A 19945-nucleotide genomic window follows, 5' to 3' on the forward strand; every position below is an offset into this window, starting at 1 on the left:
TAGAAAATCCTTGTGTAGTGTTTTTTTAGGGGGGAAATGTGTGCAATTTTGTGTAATTGTTTGAAAATGTGTAAAAATAGAATTGTTGTTCTATGTTTTGATGAAGTGTGAATATTTTTTAACGGTAGTGTGAAAGTTTTACATGTTTGTCCCAATATTATTACCTTATAAAGAGTTTATTTGTTAAAAAAATGAAGGTTTAAAAGTCCAAGATGCACATATTTTCAGAATACTCAATCAATACCTTATATTTGATCGTATTTGTTACATGAAACAAAATTCTTAGCTGACATTTTTATTTCCCATAAAAACAAAAGTTCACAATTGTCTGAAAATAATTACAAAAATGTTATGCTATGATAGTTGAAGACGTGATCAAAATTCAAGTTGATATATATCATATTTGTTGTAAGTAAGGAAATTTTAACAGAAAATGAATTCCCAGAGATCTGAACCTTGAAGTAGCCTTTTTCCTTATATATGATGTCATGTGATCTAAATATCAGCTATTGTATTCTGAAACATTGGACTGTTTCAAAAGTTTTATCATATTTACCCCTATTAAAACACTAGGACCAATCATCAACAGATATAGATAATCCCCATGATGAAGATGAGACACTCGTCTCTAATGAAAATACTGAGATAGGAGCCACAGGGGGAGCCACTGCAGAGGCCCCTAAAGTGGAGGAAGAGGAAGAAGTTGATATTGACCTTGATGATCCTGATGTTCAAAAAGCTACTGAAAAAATTCAAGCAGGGTTTAAAAATTTAATGAGGTCAAAGAAAAAGTGATTCAACAATATGAGGGAAGTTCTCAAAACATGATCTTATTGTTTATTCTAAAATTGGTAAAAGGAAATGATTGCAGTATTGGACCAGAAGAAAACTGTCAGACCATATGGATTTTACTCGTTGTTTGTTTTGAGATGTTACAATTTTGAGAACTAGAGATTAATATATAATTGAAAAAGAAACGAATCAATAAAATCATGTTTATAAACCTTGTTGGTCATTTTTGTTGGATTTTGAATTATTTGAAGTTTTGAATTGTTATATTGATATTTATTAAATATTTCATTTTTTTATATGATTAAACCAAAAACTAAAAATCTCATATATTTTTTACACCCATCCACATACCGTTAGATACTGCTTACAGGTTATAGGGCTCTGTAAACTTATTTGTGTGATCAGTATTTTGACAAAAAGGATTTATGTGTAAAGGTTTCTGTAAGTTTGATTTTCTGTGTTAAAGGCAAAATCAAAGAAACCAGAGGTTAAAGAACAAACCGAACTTGACAAAGCAGCTACGAAAATACAAGCAGGCTTCCGAGGCCATCAGACCCGACAACAACACAAAAACCCAAAGGTTCACATCACACAATCTGTAGTCAAACTATTTATCGAATTCTTTTATATTTATACTGTGTATTTTATTATACATTAACAATCTTTTCTTACAAAACATAGTAGAAATATAATCCTATCACTAACATAAAATCTTCATTTCATTTTAAAGTAGCTTTATATTTAGAGCTGATGAAAGATCCTCAATTAATCCTATTAAAGAATACTAATCAGGTCATTAATGGGTGGTGTTGTGGAAAAAATTCTTTGTTTTTTTCCTTGTAGAAATCAATAAACATTACCCTCTTGATTGAGATAAGGCCATATCATCTATATCAATTGTCAGTTTGTTTTTAATGGGAGATAACTCATTATTCTAAAGTGTTCATTGCACAGTAAAAGATTTAAATGTTACGATTAAAAAAAATAATAATTCTCATATTTGTCTGTAAGGGTACTAGTTTACAAAAAATGACTAGACCAGTTGTGTGTTTTCAGACTTTTGGCTATCCTTATATAAATAAGAACCTAATTTTTGTAAGGTTACATCAAATTTCTGTATTTTTAACCTCACATTGTTTTACGGAAAAGAAATAAACCACAACACAGCTAGCCCTGTTTCAAATGCCCTAAGACCACTCAGACAACTAGGCTTCATAATGATGTAGTTTTCTTTAGTCAAATGGTGCTTTATCTTGTCCAATTAATTAATCATGATTGGTTGTAGCACAGAACATGATGTAGATTAGCTTGGAGATAATATATCTTTAGATTTTTATCTTAATTCCAATATATATTTTATATTGCTAATATGTGTATGACAATGGTTTTGTCATAAAGTCATACACAAACTTTTGCTTTTTATATTTATAAGCCTCTTTACTAATGACAACTCTAGTACATGCTTTCACTATTTAAAATTAACTTTTTTATAATTCTGTCCAACAAAATTAGAAAAAAGAATTACCCTTCAGAACTTTAATTTTTGTAATAGGTAAATGAACATGTTACTGATTCTATCAGATGAAAATATCGATCCTGTGTCCAGGCTTTGACATTGACCTGTCCTTTGTTTTAAAGACCTTTTAATTTGGAATTATCAAGTTTTGCTGTATTCATACACAACTTAATAAAAAATACACAATGGCTTTTCTTGATGTTTTAATTATTAGAACAGAAAGTTACTGTAAATTAAACCAGAGTGTTTTTTAAGATCCTTGTTAATGAAGTATAGACACAGAATCTATAATCCAATCAGATTCTTATTGATTTTTTATACTCGAAATCTACCGTACTTCTGATTTTTAGCATCTGGTTCAGAATTTTATGGAAATTTTGAGTAACTGTTCAGTTTAATTCTTACCCTAGTTAAAAGACAAGAACATCAAACTGTTAAGTACCAAGACATCTTTTATGATTTATTTGTTTATTCTTCAGGTTTTTTTTGTTTCTTTTTATATCTGACATATTTAGATTAGATGGCTTGTTTTGTCCATTGAAGGATGTAAAATTTATTTAAAGATGTAGTTTATTAATAATATTCTGCTACACCCATCAGTATAAGAAAATAAATTTTATGAAAAATTTATATTTTCTAAAACTGAAAAACCCTACTAACATGACTAAATGTATACATTTTAGACTTTTATTTCCTTTTTTCTTCATTTTTATTCCTGGCTTCATTTCACTTATTATGCATACATCTTGCATTTCATCATTTGGTTGTCTGAAAATGTATATGTGAATTTCATAATATAGTGGAACTCATTCTATTAAGGAATGTTAGATTTATGGTGATGAAGATTTACAGTCTTTCAGGACAATTTACTAGTTGTTTTGATACTCTAGCAAAAACATAGCATCAAAACTTATGGTAAATATTTTATTCTGTGGAATACCGTTTAAAAACACTTGTTGAGAAGTGTGAAAAAAAGTTTTTATTTTTTAATGGTTTGTTTGTCATTAAATTAAATTTTAACTTTATTTAAATGTTTTTATGTTGTTTTCTCGTTGTTTTAGCTTTGAGTCGAAGATCTGTATCAATAGATTGTCATTATGAAAGTGTAACTATTTTTCCAATTAGATTTTCTAATCAATCATAAAGTAGAATTAGAAATTATCATGATTATAGATCATATGTTTAATGTCAAAATTAGTCAATAGCCGAAATAAAAATAAATGTTTAGTCAAAATTCACATAATTTGCTTTGCTAGAATAGGGGATTTAACTCTAAATGCATTTGTGAATGTCTTAATTTTGTGTTTGTTTGTGTGTTTTGTTAATCATCGCTAACTTCAGTGTTGTTTGTTTTGTTTAACTCAAGTTTGATGTGTGATAACATTTCAGGAAAAACAGCCAGAAACCAAGGAAGAAGAAGTAGATATTGACCTTAATGACCCAGAAGTCGAAAAAGCTGCCACAAAAATACAAGCAGGGTTCAGAGGTCACCAAACACGAAAAGAAATGCAAAGCAAAACTGATGTAAAGGTGTGTGGATCAATTTGACCCTCAGAATCCCACCTTATTTGTGATCTCTTTCAGTATTCCCCAGAATTCATAATCTCATCAACTTTTGTTGACCTTTTAAAAAAACCTTGACCCAACCTTTTATTGTGATGACTGTCAGTTTTCCCCAGAATTCAATAACATGTGATAGTTTGCTTTAGAGTGGCTACTTGCGCTTTTGATTGAGCTATTCATAGTTGTCTGGTATTAGTTAAAAAAAAAAAAATGTTAATCTAGGTTACTTGTCCTGTTCAACAAAGAAATGTCAAGTTTGTATAATCTTATGCACTTTTGTCATTCCCAACAGTTTATTCTTTCCTGTTTTTCTTTTTACATTTTCATTATAAGTCATTTACTAGATTCAATTTCGTCATTGGTCAATATTTATATATATATATTGATTTCAAAATTCATAACTTAATCCTTGAGTTGGCTATTGTGATGGCATGAACAAATGCAGCAATGCCTGATGATGTCTCAAAGAATTACTTTTGCAGAATACCAGAAAAGAATCTCAAATGCTTGAATGTTATTTCAAGTTCAATGGAAACAGAATTTTCATTAGTTTCAATGCCTTTTCACTCTGGAAAGTGATATGGTTCTCAATTTTGATTTGAAATTAAAAAAAAAATTGGAATCATTTAAACATTGAAAACAGCCAGTATTTATATTAAGTTATGTTAGTATTAATTCACATGTTTTTGTTTTAACCCTCGTTCACTCGTTTATCTAAATTAGTTAGAATAATATTTTAGCCAATTACAACCCAACCTATCCAGTGTTAAGTGTTATATTTTATTTTGGTATGCATTCAAATTTAGTAATTGACCTACATATATATTTCAGAATCAGTTATTTTAATGCATATTTATTCAAGTTTTCTAAATTATATATTGAATTGTGAACCCCTTGCAATCAAGAACTTGTCAAACAGTTTAATCTTCCACTGCATTGTGTGAAAAATACATACGCTTATTTTTTAGTGATGCTAAATTCTGTTTCTGCTTAATTTTTAACAGAGCTTTCAAATATATGTATATTATGGACTAATATAATTTAAATGAAGAATTAAAAAATATTCTATGTATATTTTAAATCATTTTAAGAAAACAAATTTTCTATACTTTATAACATTAATTTATTGGATTTTCCCAGAAAATCAATATAAATCATATATTTTGAGAGTTAATTTTTTTTTTAAATGTCCATAAAATACTAAAAATTTGAATGAGTGTTATTGATTTGTTTGAGCAATATTTAAATTCACTGTGTTCACAATAATTTTACATTGAGTCTTTTTATAGATAATTAAACATTTGATTTCACACACAAGTGTTTAATAGCAGTATTAACTTTTTGCACTTCACAGTCAGAAACAAAAGTAGACCAATCTAAACAGTCCGAAACTGAAGAAGTTGATATTGATCTCAATGACCCAGAAGTAGAAAAAGCAGCAACAAAAATACAAGCTGGTTTCAGAGGTCACAAAACACGAAAAGAAATGTTAAGCAAAACTGACGTCCAAACAACCCAGGTTTGTAGGAATTAGGATTTTTTCCTACTTTTTTCTTCATCGTCAAACTATATATTCAATTTTACAAATCATATGTCCAGAATAAAAAATTTCACATCTCAAAGAAGTATTCAACTAATTATGATTGATTTACACCATGCACAAAATCTATTCCTACACTACCGGTTAAAACATACTTTTAAGATTACATGTTGCTTTAAAATCCTTTGTGTTGATAATTTGTTAGACTTGTTTTCTGTGCTCTTTGCTTAGATAAATGCTAGACACCTTAAATTTCTAGAGACAATTAAATAGACTTGATTTTAGTTCATTTTTAGAAGCCAGAAAAACATGTGTGTATCTTGAGTGATTGCTATAGGCTCCCTCTTTACCTGGCATTTGTTATAATTAATTCTTCAAGAAAAAAGTAATGAACCTGAAAGAATTGATTTAATTTATAAAAGTTTGGATTATTCCTCTTTCCTCAGGAGTAGTGCTTATACATGCTTTAAGTAAAAACAACTGGCAAATCCATTTATGTAAAACAACGAATTCATTGTAGTTTACAAAAATAAAATTTAAATAAACACTTTTCTAACATGTGTAGATAGAGCAATTGCAGTCTGAAAATATTGTGTCAATTAATAGCTAATACCAGTAGATTTTTACATCACAACAATATTTGATAGTTTGATGCGATTATTTGTATATAATGAGGGCCCTCATGGGGTTTTTGATTATGTGATTACTTGGCCGTTTTTTTAATGATTATTTGATTATTAAGCCAAATATTTCATGATAATTTGAATACCTAGGACTGTATTTTTAGTTTATGATTATTTGATTACTAAAGATAAGCAAATATTTAATGATTATGTGATTATATTGGCACAAAAATGGTGATTATGTGATTACTATGACCCCCCCCCCCCCCATGAGGGGCCTCTATAATTTACCAAAATACAGTTAAGCAACTCTATTTTGTTAGGTCACATGATTGCTATCCTTGTTTTAATATGTGGCTTCTTTGTTTGTTAAACTGTAATAACTGTTCATCATAAAGTTTCATATCTCAGTCATTTTTTTTTAAGCATTTTGAATTACCGGTATATATGATTATATTATTATTAACCACATGACATTATAATCAAAAAGAATAGGAACTGTGAAAAATATTGACTAAATTTGTAATGAAAAATACGTCAAATAAATTACTTCTTATTAATGCGCTTTCAGAAAATAGTGAATATAAATTAATTTTAGATATAGTTAGAACATCTATGAAATGTTTGAGATATGAATCAAAATTTAAAAAAGTCCTAACAATGTTTTAAAGCAATAATAAAATTGATATGGGTGGATTCATTTATATTTGTGGATACCAATTTTTCATGGATAGAAGAAAATTGTACTTTCTTAAATATTTGATTTTGTGGTTGCACAGAACTCTGCATGCAAACCTTTACTTAATTTTTACTGATTTCAATATTTTAATTCATGGCTAACCTGTACCTATGAAATTAAGAAAATTGGTGTCCCCCGAAATAATATGGAGTCCACAGTATGCACTAATTTGTGACCTTCCTGCTACACTACTTAAGCTTGCTACTTACATGTTTCATAGTTTGTTGTTTCACACTCATTTTCAAACAGGAAAAAGAACCATCGAAAGAGGAGGAAGAAGTAGATATAGATTTAAATGACCCAGAGGTTGAAAAAGCTGCCATTAAAATTCAGGCAGGCTTTAAGGGTTTCCAAACTCGAAAAGAAATGCAATCTAAGGTTTGATCCATATTCTTTTTTTCATCATTGCTTAGTAGTTTTAGTCGAGTATATTCCATGCCACAAGTTTTTAGTGAAGGAGTTTTACATTATTTGTATTTATCACATTTATATTTTTAACATGTTGTTTCAGACATGTTGGTCATACAATTATATCATTACTTTGACAGATAAAGGGTGCATGATAATTGCGATCATACAAATATATCATCAATCTGAGTTTAAGGGTGCACAATTATTATGTTCATACAAATATATCATCAATATGAGTTTAAGGGTGCACAATTATTAGGTTCATACAAATATATCATCAATCTGAGTTTAAGGGTGCACAATTATTAGGTTCATACAAATATATCATCAATCTGAGTTTAAGGGTGCACAATTATTAGGTTCATACAAATATATCATCAATCTGAGTTTAAGGGTGCACAATTATTAGGTTCATACAAATATATCATCAATCTGAGTTTAAGGGTGCACAATTATTAGGTTCATACAAATATATCATGACTCAGGTTATGTAAAGATGTGCACAATTTTTGTGTTTATACAAATATCTTATTTTTTTAGGATAAGGTGTTCACAAATATATATGTTTAGTTGCTAAACATCACAAAAATAAAAATAGAAGAGTTTTGAAATATGTCATTTTATTTGTAGATTTTACAGATTTGTGTTTATTCCAAAATTAGCATCCCTCATGTAAATGACTATTAGTATATGAATGATTTTACTTGTAGCAGTTAAATTCTGACAACTTTTGCCACCTAAATAGAAAATTACTCTTAGTTGTTTCTATAAATACTATTATCTTTTTTGACCCAATATTGTCAGATGAAAAGGTACCTAAATTGTTACTATAAATAGTATTATCTTCTTTGACCCAATATAGTCTGAGGAGAAAGTACCAGAGAAAAAAGAAGAAGAAGAAGAAGAAGTAGATATAGATTTAAATGATCCGGATGTTGAAAAAGCTGCCATTAAAATTCAGGCAGGCTTTAAGGGTTTCCAAACTCGCAAAGAAATGCAATCTAAGGTTTGAATTTTTTGCTCCGTTTTCCGTTTTATATATCCATGCCTGCCTTGTCTGTTTTAGTTTCTCTGTGTAATACTTTTGTTATACATATTTATCCCTGTAGTCTTATAGTTCTTTCATTAAACATACTAATAACTGTAGATATAATCCATAGCATGAAAAAGTAAAATTTGATTCCTTATTTAGCGAATTTCAGCTATAGTTTTTCCTTTATGTGTTGGTTTAACCTATTTTTTGTCTACATATATATGCATGTTTACTCCATACTTGTAAAACCTGATCTGGTATATTTTTTCTATATATCACTTTCATATATATTTAAACTAATACAACTGTATTAGTTAAAGACATTTATAACCTATATACATGTATATCTATAGTTTATGCCTGTGCAACTTCAATAAAGATGAATTTATGATAAGAAATATTATGTTTGCTGAAAAATCAAAAACACTAGATACATTTACCCATCTTTTCATTATTAAGTTATTTTTAATGATAAATGAATAGAATGTGGCCAAATAAGACAGAATTAATGGTTAAGGTATCAATGTTATCATAACAAACCTGAAATTGCAAAATAATGCCTAAAAGTGCCCTTTCAGTTTCAAATATTTTTTGAAATAATGATATATGAGCCGTAGCTCACAAAAAATGTTTTTATTACCAATGTTATTTCAACTGATTGGGCGGAGCTTAAGTTTTAATTTGCATAGGGACAGTCTATTTGAAGATATGTGTGATTAGGATGATTGCCGTTATAATTATTACTGATTTCTAATCACCTATTAGGTAGCAATACACAGTTAGGAAAAAAACTTAAAATTGACACTCATAATTTTTAAACATCCTCTTTCCCCTCCTGTCTAACAAAGAAGGCTTTATATGTGCGTTATGCATGTATATACTTATAGAAAGAGAATCTTCCATAGATTTCATTTCTAATGGTCATAAGGGTGAAATATATTCCCTCTTGGGTGTAACCATGGCAACAATCTGCATTTCTTGGATACAAAATATAGCAAAAAAGGGGGGTGAACATGTCACAAAAGTCTCCAAAATTTGGTCTAAAGGAAAATTTCAATCAATTACAGTGATACCTTTCCTGAATCCATAGGTTTATATCTATCAAGTGGTCCAAAAAAAATCATATGCTTATCTGCTCGTTTTTCCATAAAATTGAATTGAAAAGATCGAGCGCAAAATCTTTGTTGATAAACACTACAATAATTTATGGACCTATGAACGGTAGGGATAGGAAAATACGGACTGTCAATCATATAAATGGCCTATAAAACATGTTAAAAATAATCAAAATGTTCATATAAACCCACTAAGAAGGCTATATTATTCTTCAATTATCTAAAAATCAATTTCATTGTACAAAAACTTTCATATTTAAAAAATTCACAGGGGCCATAATGCGAAACTAAACTTCTAACTGTGTATTGCTACCTTAAGGATTAACAATTTTTTTCCCAATTCCACTTTAAATGGATTTCTGTTTTCTACTAGCTAAAACGAGCAAATTGGCCTGCTAGTTTTGAAAATCGGTTCAGAAATAAATATTTTATGAAGGTTAGCAGTTGACACTGAAATGCAACAAAAATGTGATTTTATGAAACATGCCATGTCAAAGTGCATTTTCTCCTTTTTTTGTCAAATTTCTAAAAATTATACCTTCTAAGCCTGTCTTTTCTAGTTTAAAAACTTAAATTAACCTTAACAGTAGACAAATTATACAAGTTAAAGCTATTTTAAAGCTCTATGATGTCAATTTGGTTGTGTATTACCATACCAAAGCCTTGGTTAAAATTTAGTAAATACTGAATTCATTTATAACAGCGGGAAAAAAATTAGGCTTAATTCATGCTAAATTGTGACTTTATACTTGCTAAAATAATAAATTTGATTTAGTCGCATGAAAAAATATAAAGCGTTCCCTTCTAAGGTTTCTACATAACGCGCAATCTTCTTTTCCAAGGGGTAGCCAATAAAGTATCAATTTATGACGGAACCAAGTCTTTGTGTCAAAATGTCTATATTGGTTGCTAAGGACAATAAACAACAAAACTAACCTATATTGTCATTCTAAAGGTTGTTTCTCCCTCAGCATTGTATCTATAACCTAATTATCAATAGATTTGTGGTATGTTTGTCTTAAAAAAAGCAATTCTTTGCTTTGCCAAATGCCATAAGGTAGCAATACACAGTTAGGAAAAAAACTTAAAATTGACACTCATAATTTTTAAACATCCTCTTTCCCCTCCTGTCTAACAAAGAAGGCTTTATATGTGCGTTATGCATGTATATACTTATAGAAAGAAAATCTTCCATAGATTTCATTTCTAATGGTCATAAGGGTGAAATATATTCCCTCTTGGGTGTAACCATGGCAACAATCTGCATTTCTTGGATACAAAATATAGCAAAAAAGGGGGGTGAACATGTCACAAAAGTCTCCAAAATTTGGTCTAAAGGAAAATTTCAATCAATTACAGTGATACCTTTCCTGAATCCATAGGTTTATATCTATCAAGTGGTCCAAAATAAATCATATGCTTATCTGCTCGTTTTTCCATAAAATTGAATTGAAAAGATCGAGCGCAAAATCTTTGTTGATAAACACTACAATAATTTATGGACCTATGAACGGTACGGATAGGAAAATACGGACTGTCAATCATATAAATGGCCTATAAAACATGTTAAAAATAATCAAAATGTTCATATAAACCCACTAAGAAGGCTATATTATTCTTCAATTATCTAAAAATCAATTTCATTGTACAAAAACTTTCATATTTAAAAAATTCACAGGGGCCATAATGCGAAACTAAACTTCTAACTGTGTATTGCTACCTTAGTGTCATCAAAGGAATTTACAAAACAATGACTGGACACTTCATTGATGAGTTTATCATACAACACCTATCTATAGATGGACTGGTTTATTATGAGCGAACCGGTCAAACTCCACCCAGTCAAGTGGAATAAATCGAGTAATAACACATTTGCATAATATACTAAGGAGGTTAAAGACACCAAAGGAATAATCAAAACTCATAGATTAGAGTGACAACCATTGCACTGATGGCAAACAAGTCCACAAATCACTTCATATAAATCTAAAGGTTCAGCACCAAGGACTCTTCTAAATCTCATGTGCTTGAGAATGCTTTTATAACGCATGCATATTCAAGATATATTTATAATATTTTTTTTAATACTTCTATCTAATAACTAATAATCTCATATTTTTTATTGTTTTATCTTATTGTTAATAAAATTTTATTCTATTTATTGTAGTCAAGTTGTAGACAAATATCGAACTTCTAATTAAATCATTTGGTTTTCATGTGAAAATGGTCTGTTTTTCATTGATAAAGAAATATCATATTTATATCTGAATGAAGTTATTATAGACTTGTTTATTTTTAGATATGTTAATTTCTTCCTTTCAGTGTATAAGTACATGTAGGTAGAATGTTTGCCATTTTATTTAATTGTTATTAAGTTATTTTTTTGTTCCTTTCGGATATTTTATCCAGGTAACTTAACATAAGATGACAGAAAGCTTTATACTTGTTAGGACTGTTTGACACTACGAGTAGTGAACCATAATCTACCAACAAAAGCTTTATACTTGTTAGGACTGTTTGACACTATGAGTAGTGAACCATATTCTTATTCATATTTCGCCTTCGGTCTCAAGTAATGAATTAGCTTTACTTCTCTATGAGGGGTGAAGCTTACATATAATATCTCTGTTTAAAGAAACAAACTATATAACCACCTATAGCTGGCCAGTGACCTTGACCCTAGTATATAAGCACCTGTTTCATAATAACTTGTCATTATTTTTCTAGAGGGTTGAAGTGAACACTTCACATAAGTTCTTTTTAGTTATTTTATTTTTATCTTAAATTTGGCAGAAAGTTATTAAAGTTACATTAACTTGTCTACGATGTACGACAAGTTCTAATGTTATTTTGTTATTTACAAATAATAATTCCTCAATTGTCTACGATGTATGACAATTGTTGATGGAAATGAATTTAAAAATTTCTTGTCTACGATGTATGACAAGTGTTCATGGAAATTAATTAAATATTTTATTGTCTACGATGTATGACAATTTTATATATTCATTAAGTTTTTGCCTAATAGCACATTTGTTACTTAATTCATACTCCTGTTTGTTAAACAGGTAGATATTTAAAAGTATTTCTATTCATCTGAAGGTCGTGAGTACTTTTCACAATTTACATGTGTTTTACCTGCACAGGTACACATTTTTGTATTACAATGGCTGAATTTGTTTATGCAAATGTATTGTTTTTGCAAGATGTTTAGAATGATGTTTACACTTACAAGGGTGATGGTTATGATTTTCATCACCTCTGGAATGTTTTAGAAATTAAAGATGATAAATTTAATAGGAATACAAGAGGTATTTTGAATAAATCCTCTTCTTAAACAGTTATAAAACCTAGTAGTTTTATAATAGATCATAATGGCATGGCAATTGGAAATAATTGACAAAGCAACAGAACCTGTAAAAAGTAAGTTTTAAAATCTAGTGTTACTTGTATAACTTCAAAATCTACTTGATTTGTGATTGTTTCTAACGAAAGTGCTGTTGAGATTTAGATAGGCATGTATATTGATACATTTACTATTTATTATTAATGTATTAAAGAACCTGTATGAATCATGAGGTTTGAGACAGTTTCACTGCCTTCAACTCTAGCAGAGTTTGTAGAGAAACCTGCTGCTATATTTGAATTTTTGCCATTAGAGGCTTACTTTAATGAAGATTTAGTTCTAAATTTTGATCTTATCTACTGAATTGATACGGTGTATGTACCTACTTTTGGAGTATGTGCCATGGCTGATGATAGTCCAGCCGGAGTTGAATTTGATACGTCTTTTGATCCTGCATTAAGGTCTTTTGATCCTGCATTAAGGTTTTCAGAAGCCTTTAAGGCTTCTTTTAGTGAGATTAATGGTCCATTATCTCATCCTGTTTGTTGAACAGTTTAATCATGATTTTGATAAAATCAGGAATATATAAAGTTCTTAGAGGAAATACTATCACACTGAGAACTGTGACAATCCTAGTGTGTCTAGGATAATTAAAAAATCGAAATGGCAATGCCTAGACAGGCCCACTCTGTGGTTTCAAAGATGCAGGAAACCCAGAGATACTTTATTAAGGGGTTGATCATCACCCCTATTGTTGAGTTTGCTATTTCTTGTTGTAGGAATGAGCCATTGGATCTTGATATAATACAAGGATTTTATTGTAAAATTATATTTGTTTGTTTTACCATGGTTTTCTGGTTAAACCCATAGGAGATGCTCAGAAATATTTAGATGATAAAACTTATTTGTAATTCTGTTGTGATAGTTGCTTTATCACATTTCTAGTTATGATTGCAAAAAGCAAACTTAGTGTTTATACAAAGATTCTTAGCAAATTATAGATTCCTTGGAAGAGGTTCCAGGTCTAGCAATTAATTTACTACCAGCTGTTATGGGAAAGGCAATATCAGTTTTTTAACTGCAGAGGCTCTGTTGGTCAACAGGGCGACTATACTACATGTAGTAGGCAATTCCCTTCATTGAGATGGAGACGTTTCCAAAAAGGGAACAGAGAATCTCAAAGAGGTCACATTTCTCAACCAGTTGCTATATATACAGTAGATAACTTAAATATTATGATTTGGAAAATGTTACTAATGATCTATTGATATTAGATTTATTAAGAAATGGTTATAAAATTATTTTTAATGATGTACCACAAGGTTTATCCTTTTTGAATTAAATACATTTCACCTTTCATAAGGATGAATTAATTTCAGAAGTCCAAAAATTGATAGCTAAGAGAGCTATTTAAAAGGTTGATCGATCAATGGAAAATCAGTTTATTTCCTATATTTTCTTGGTTCCTAAGAAAGATTGGTCTTCAAGGCCTGTATCTATTTGAAAAATTAAAACAAACTAAGTTTGTGGCTTATCAGCATTTGGAGCAGGACCATTTATCTTTTGTTTAGATGTAATTCTTTAGAATAATTATCTATATAACATCTATAGATCTCACAGATGCATATTTAAGTATCATTTATGTTTATATCACAATTTCCTGATTTATGTGGAAAAGACATTGATATGATATTTATGTTTTTTTGTTTTGGATTGGCTTCTGCATCAAGAGTTTTTACTAAGGTTTTAAAACCTGTCTATGTATTTATGAAATAATGTCACTTGAAGTACATACATGCTATAGTTCATACATTGATGATTATTTTATTATGGATCAGAGTTTAGATGATTGTATTGTGAATACAGAAGAAGTGGTGCAAATGCTTGATAAGCTGTGCTTCAGAAAAATTTTGAGAAGTTGGTACTCATTCCTTGGAAGCACATTGTTTTCCTTTGTCTCATTATTGATACTGAGCTATTTAAGTTTTTTCTGACAGATGAGAAATGGTAAAATTATCTCCCTTGGGAAATTCTTTTTAAATAGAATTGTGTAACGGTATTATAGATGTTTTACATCATTTATTGGTCTTGTGATGAATGCTTTTAATGCAGTATCTGTGGCATGCATGGGAATGTTACATTGCAGAAACATGGCGAGAAATAATGTTGAAACACTGTATAGTTGTTACAGTGTTTATTATCATCAATAGGTGAAATTTTTTAACATTTTAAAATCAGAAATTAAAAATTTGATTTATAGACCCATCCAAATAAGTTTTTAGGTTGTACCAGATTCCTCTGACATAAGGATTTGGGATCCAAATTTGAAGAAAATGTTTCTGTTGGTAGACGGAGCTTCTTTAAGAGTATGCACTCATTTCATATAGATTTCATAGTATTGTTGGCTATAATATTCTTCTGGAGAAAAAGTTTTAGTCACAGAGAGTTATACAATCAGAAGATACAATTTCAGTAGCTTTTATTATGCAATAGGAGGTGTAACCTCTTTGTCACTTAACATGCTTACTACAAATATTTCATTATTTGGGCTTGGTGTTCAAGAAAGAACATTTTTATCACAGCTCTTATATTCCTGGTAAGAAAATTTTTGATGCTTATCATATGTCTAAAAAATTTACAGATTCAAAAGGATGTCAATTGAAAGAAGATATATTTGTTTTGTTGTTATTACGTTTTCATTTTCAATCTGTAGATAATTACTTCGTTGTCTTTTGACCAACAAGCTCCTTTCAGAGATGTTTTTATTTTCATGATCAGAATTATGACCTTATATTTTCCCATCTTTTTCATTGTTGGGGATATTTATAAAGAAAATTATTAGTGATAAAGTTCAGAAGGCTCTTTTGATTATCCTTTTTGGCTTGCTCAGAGTTGGTTTTCTTTGCTAAGACCAATTTTAATTTATTTGCCAGTTAAACTGTTAAGCATAAAAATTAGTAACAATGTTACATACTGAAGATAATGTCTTTCCGTCAGGAAGAGACTTAATTTAACTGTATATTGTAAAAAATTAAAGTGAACCAACACCTGAAGGGTTGATTGTGCAGTAGGGTAAAAACGTGTGTATTATACTCAGAAATCACTTTAATATAAACAGGAGATTTCAGAATCATTTGTAAAATATATTTACACTTCATCTTGGAGACCATGCATCTATAATCAAGCATTATCAATATTTTTTTGAGAAATTTCATTATTTGGTGTGTTCAATTAGAGAACCAATTCCTTATCACCATCTAAAAAGGATGTTAGTCACGGATTATTGAAATTTTTGTAAAACACAAGCTTTTCATATTCAGCATGTTTAATGTGAATTTTTCTTGGTCTATGTTGAAACAGACTTTATCCTTTAAGAAATAGATTTTACTGGATTTGTTTGTTTACTACATGTATTTGTGGAAGGTTGCTTAAACCTGAATCTGCAATTGAAGAGTTAGATACTCTTTCACTTGGGAGATGAATTTAGCGCTATCTTTTTTAAGTTCTTAATATTCATTGGAGTATTTAACATTGAAACTGTCTTTTATACTTGTGTCTTTATTTGCCTTGACTACATCTGCCTTGAAGTACTATCTTTATCAGCTGTAGATTTACATTCTATGTCTTTCATTCAGAGACATGGCATTTTATTTTTTCATATACATGAGTTTTTGAAAAATACTAGATCTGTTAGTTAGTTTACCTAATGAGGTGATCAAAGGTTTTGATAAACCAAAACTTTGTGTTGATTAAGACAATGATTTATCATGTTTTGTGTACAAAATAGGTGAGAGAATTCATCTAAGTCTTTTCGTAAAGTTTAGATAGTTAGAGAGAGTTCTAATTTTATCCGAGGTTTTAAGGTTAACTCATTTGGAGGAACCTCTTCATAAGTGCATTTAGCTTCAGGATGTTCTATTAAGGACATTATGGCAACTGTTTTGTCTGGACATATGGTAAAACTTTTTACAAGTTCTATAAATATCAGTACTAAAACACTTTTCTTCAGTTGTAGTTACTGGATGATCTTGTGATTTTTATCCTTTATTAAATGTTGGCATTTATATAAAAATTGTTTTTAGTTTGTGTCTACACTTTAAACAAGCTAATTCATTACTTGAGACCGAAGGCGAAATATGAATAAGAATGTTCCTTCATCCAAGCATATCTTGGATGTGCAGGATGAAGGTCATTCTTAGAATATGAGCCTGAGGCTCGAAAGTAATTAAGTCCCACCCTAGGGATTATCAGTCAGACCCACCCTTTTCCACTGGGTTTTATATTTGGTCGACACAAACTTGCTTTAAATTATGACAAGTTATTATGAAACAGGTGCTTATATACTAGGGTCAAGGTCACTGGCCAGCTATAGGTGGTTATATAGTTTGTTTCTTTAAACAGAGATATTATATGTAAGCTTCACCCCTCATAGAGAAGTAAAGCTAATTCATTACTTTCGAGCCTCAGGCTCATATTCTAAGAATGACCTTCATCCTGCACATCCAAGATATGCTTGGATGAAGGAACATTCTACCAACAAAAGCTTTATACTTGTTAGGACTGTTTGACACTACGAGTAGTGAACCATATTCTACCAACATTTAGATATGGAGTTTATATTGGAAGTTAACCTTGATTTCACAATTGTATCAACATGTAATCTAAAGAAGTGTTTTCCAGAAAGATTCTTTATTTGGTAGGATTTTCAATTGTAGCTAGATGACAGTACCTTAAGTAATTAAGAACACACTCTACTGAGACTGTTTGCCAAAAAGATTTTGTGCTTGGTAAAATTGTTTGTCATTATTATCTTTAGGTATCACACTTTACTATTATTTGGATAATATTATTCTTGCATGTGTCATTTGACAGAACAGTCTTGACCGACATTGGAACACAATGGTTTTTTTTGTCAACATGTTTACTGATTTTACAATGCTTGCTGGATATATGACATTGCATTTTTGTTTGTGGGGGAGAGGGGGGGGGTGTATGGGTTGACTGTTGATAAACAAAGAAACCTTTGAAAAATTAATTCCTCTTGAAATGGCTTGACAGATAGTGTTCATACTTGGTAGGATTGTTTATGTAGTTGACCATACTGTATATATCATCTTTTGACATCTTATAGTGTTATTGCACTCTGATTATCTCAGACTATTGCAGCATACCTAAGTGACTACATTTCACAGTACAGTGATGGGTGACATTTTGTTTTATAGTGTAGCAATCTGGTTTAAATAAGACATAAAAGTGTGATGTAAAATGTTTGAGTTATTGAAGAATATTTATGATATGTATTTTTTAGTTTCAGTATAGACTGGTATCTGTTTTTTTGAACTTCTCTTTTGTTATGTTTAATTCATCAAAGATTTAATGTCAGGGGAGTTTAAGTTACAATATTACTTTATAAACATTAAATGTAGATTAGCACTGATGTTTTTTCAATTGACAGAGTAATACATATTTTATATCAACAATTGATTCGATAGTAATTTCATTTCATACATGATTTGCTATATGATTTCATACATTGTTCATACCTTTTTATGTTTAAATTGTCATTCATATTTATATGCTTATTTAAATATTTGCTTTGCTTTCATTAAATAATTCATGTGTATATTCAACAGAGATTTTTATTTCAATCTTAATTGATTTGCTAGATTTTGATGTATTTAATTGTTTTCAGGATTTTAATTATTCATCCTGGGAAAATGTATATGATAATAATTGAATGATTCTTTTTCAGAAATCTGAAACTGAAGTAAAGACAGAAGAAAAGACAGAAGCAAAGAAAGAAGAGAAACAAGAGGAAGAAGTTGATATTGATTTAGAAGATCCAGCAACTGCTGATGCAGCACTTAAAATTCAAGCTGGATTTAGAGGTTATAAAACACGAAAAGAATTACAAGGACAAGTAGAGGAGGGTAAAACGAAAGAATCAGAATCAAATACTGAATCTAAGGAAGAAACAAAAACTGAATCCAAAGTGGAAGAAACAAAAACTGAATCTAAAGTGGAAGAAACAAAAACTGATTCTAAAGAAGAGGAAGTAGATATTGACTTAACGGATCCAGAAGTAGAAAAAGCGGCAACAAAAATTCAGGCCGGATTCAAAGGCTATAAAACACGGAAAGGAATCCAGGATAAGAAGAGTGAAACATCTGTTGAAGAAAAGAAAGAGGAAGAAAAAACAGAGGAAACAGAAAAGAAGACTGAAGGTGAGAAATCAGGTCAAGGTCAAGAGGAAGAAATAGATATTGATTTGAAAGACCCTGATGTTGAAAAAGCAGCTGTTAAAATACAGGCAACTTTTAAAGGTCTTAAAGCAAGGAAAAATCGTAAAAAAGATGAAAAGTAATAGGTTATAATCATTGAATTTGCAATGATCCATTCATTAATCAAAAGCCATATCCTTTTTGCAGTTACCTCCCATTTAATGTTTCATTTATCATACTTGTTAAGAAATTTCTGTGAAATTAGGATGTTATTTCTATATTCAATACATATTTCAATGCTCCCAAAAAATTTCCAAGAGCAAATATTCATCTCTTCATCCATCGGTCCTTTTTTATGTCTTTGAATGGAACAAACGTTTTCTGCTTATGAATCAATTGTATCCTATGATTGATATGTATATATAACTTATATAGCTGAAAATATAGGGAATAGAGACGGCTGTTGATTTGGTAACAAAAGGTCAAAAGTCAATGTCACTCATACTCATTATCATAAAAAGAAGAGGGGAAACTTGTTTCCAAATTGTTATTTAAGTTTCCCTTGCTTGATTTGAAAGAGCAAGGTCAGTTTTATAAATAAAAATGGTGGACAGGATTGATTCAAAATGGTAACTGAAGTTTCCTTATAAGCCTTAAAAATTTATATTGATGGAAGTTTACGAAAGGTGAAGAACCCTATGGATTATCTAGGACCAATAGGTCAAGGTTACTAGAAACAAAATTGAATAATTTGTTGTCCAAGAGTTACTTTTGCTTGCTTGAAATGAAATTTATATAGAATAGAGATATAGGGAAGGGAAAAAAAGCAATAGGTCAAATGATAAGGGACTGTTTAAAAAACTTGGAAGTTTGTTTCAAAATGGTAATTTGAGTTTCACATGCTTGATTGGAATAGTCAGGGTCACTGTTACCAAAAAATTTGAAGAAGAAAATTAATTTTATGTGAATAAGTTAGATATACTTGCCTGATACATTTACATAAGAGAGGGACGTTTTGTTGTTTTTCTAAAGCTTTTAAAACAACT

The 19945-nt window shown here is 29.8% G+C and overlaps 1 protein-coding gene across 10 annotated transcripts in view; it reads left to right on the forward strand.

The window, feature by feature from the left end:
• Window positions 1-19945, forward strand: part of LOC139523376 (triadin-like) — a 49756-nt gene that overhangs the window by 10986 nt on the left and 18825 nt on the right. Inside the window, exons 5-10 of one of the 10 annotated variants that reach the window (XM_071317335.1) lie at window positions 1259-1372; window positions 3698-3838; window positions 5226-5390; window positions 7023-7151; window positions 8047-8190; window positions 18431-18902. In XM_071317335.1, coding sequence (XP_071173436.1) covers window positions 1259-1372; window positions 3698-3838; window positions 5226-5390; window positions 7023-7151; window positions 8047-8190; window positions 18431-18902 — 1165 coding nt within the window. The remainder of the gene's footprint in view (window positions 1-1258; window positions 1373-3697; window positions 3839-5225; window positions 5391-7022; window positions 7152-8046; window positions 8191-18430; window positions 18903-19945) is intronic. The other 9 variants (XM_071317337.1, XM_071317338.1, XM_071317336.1 and 6 more) reach the window with 9 other exon arrangements.

This window comes from Mytilus edulis, chromosome 5 (genome assembly GCF_963676685.1).
Source record: "Mytilus edulis chromosome 5, xbMytEdul2.2, whole genome shotgun sequence".
Lineage (NCBI taxonomy): Eukaryota > Metazoa > Mollusca > Bivalvia > Mytilida > Mytilidae > Mytilus > Mytilus edulis.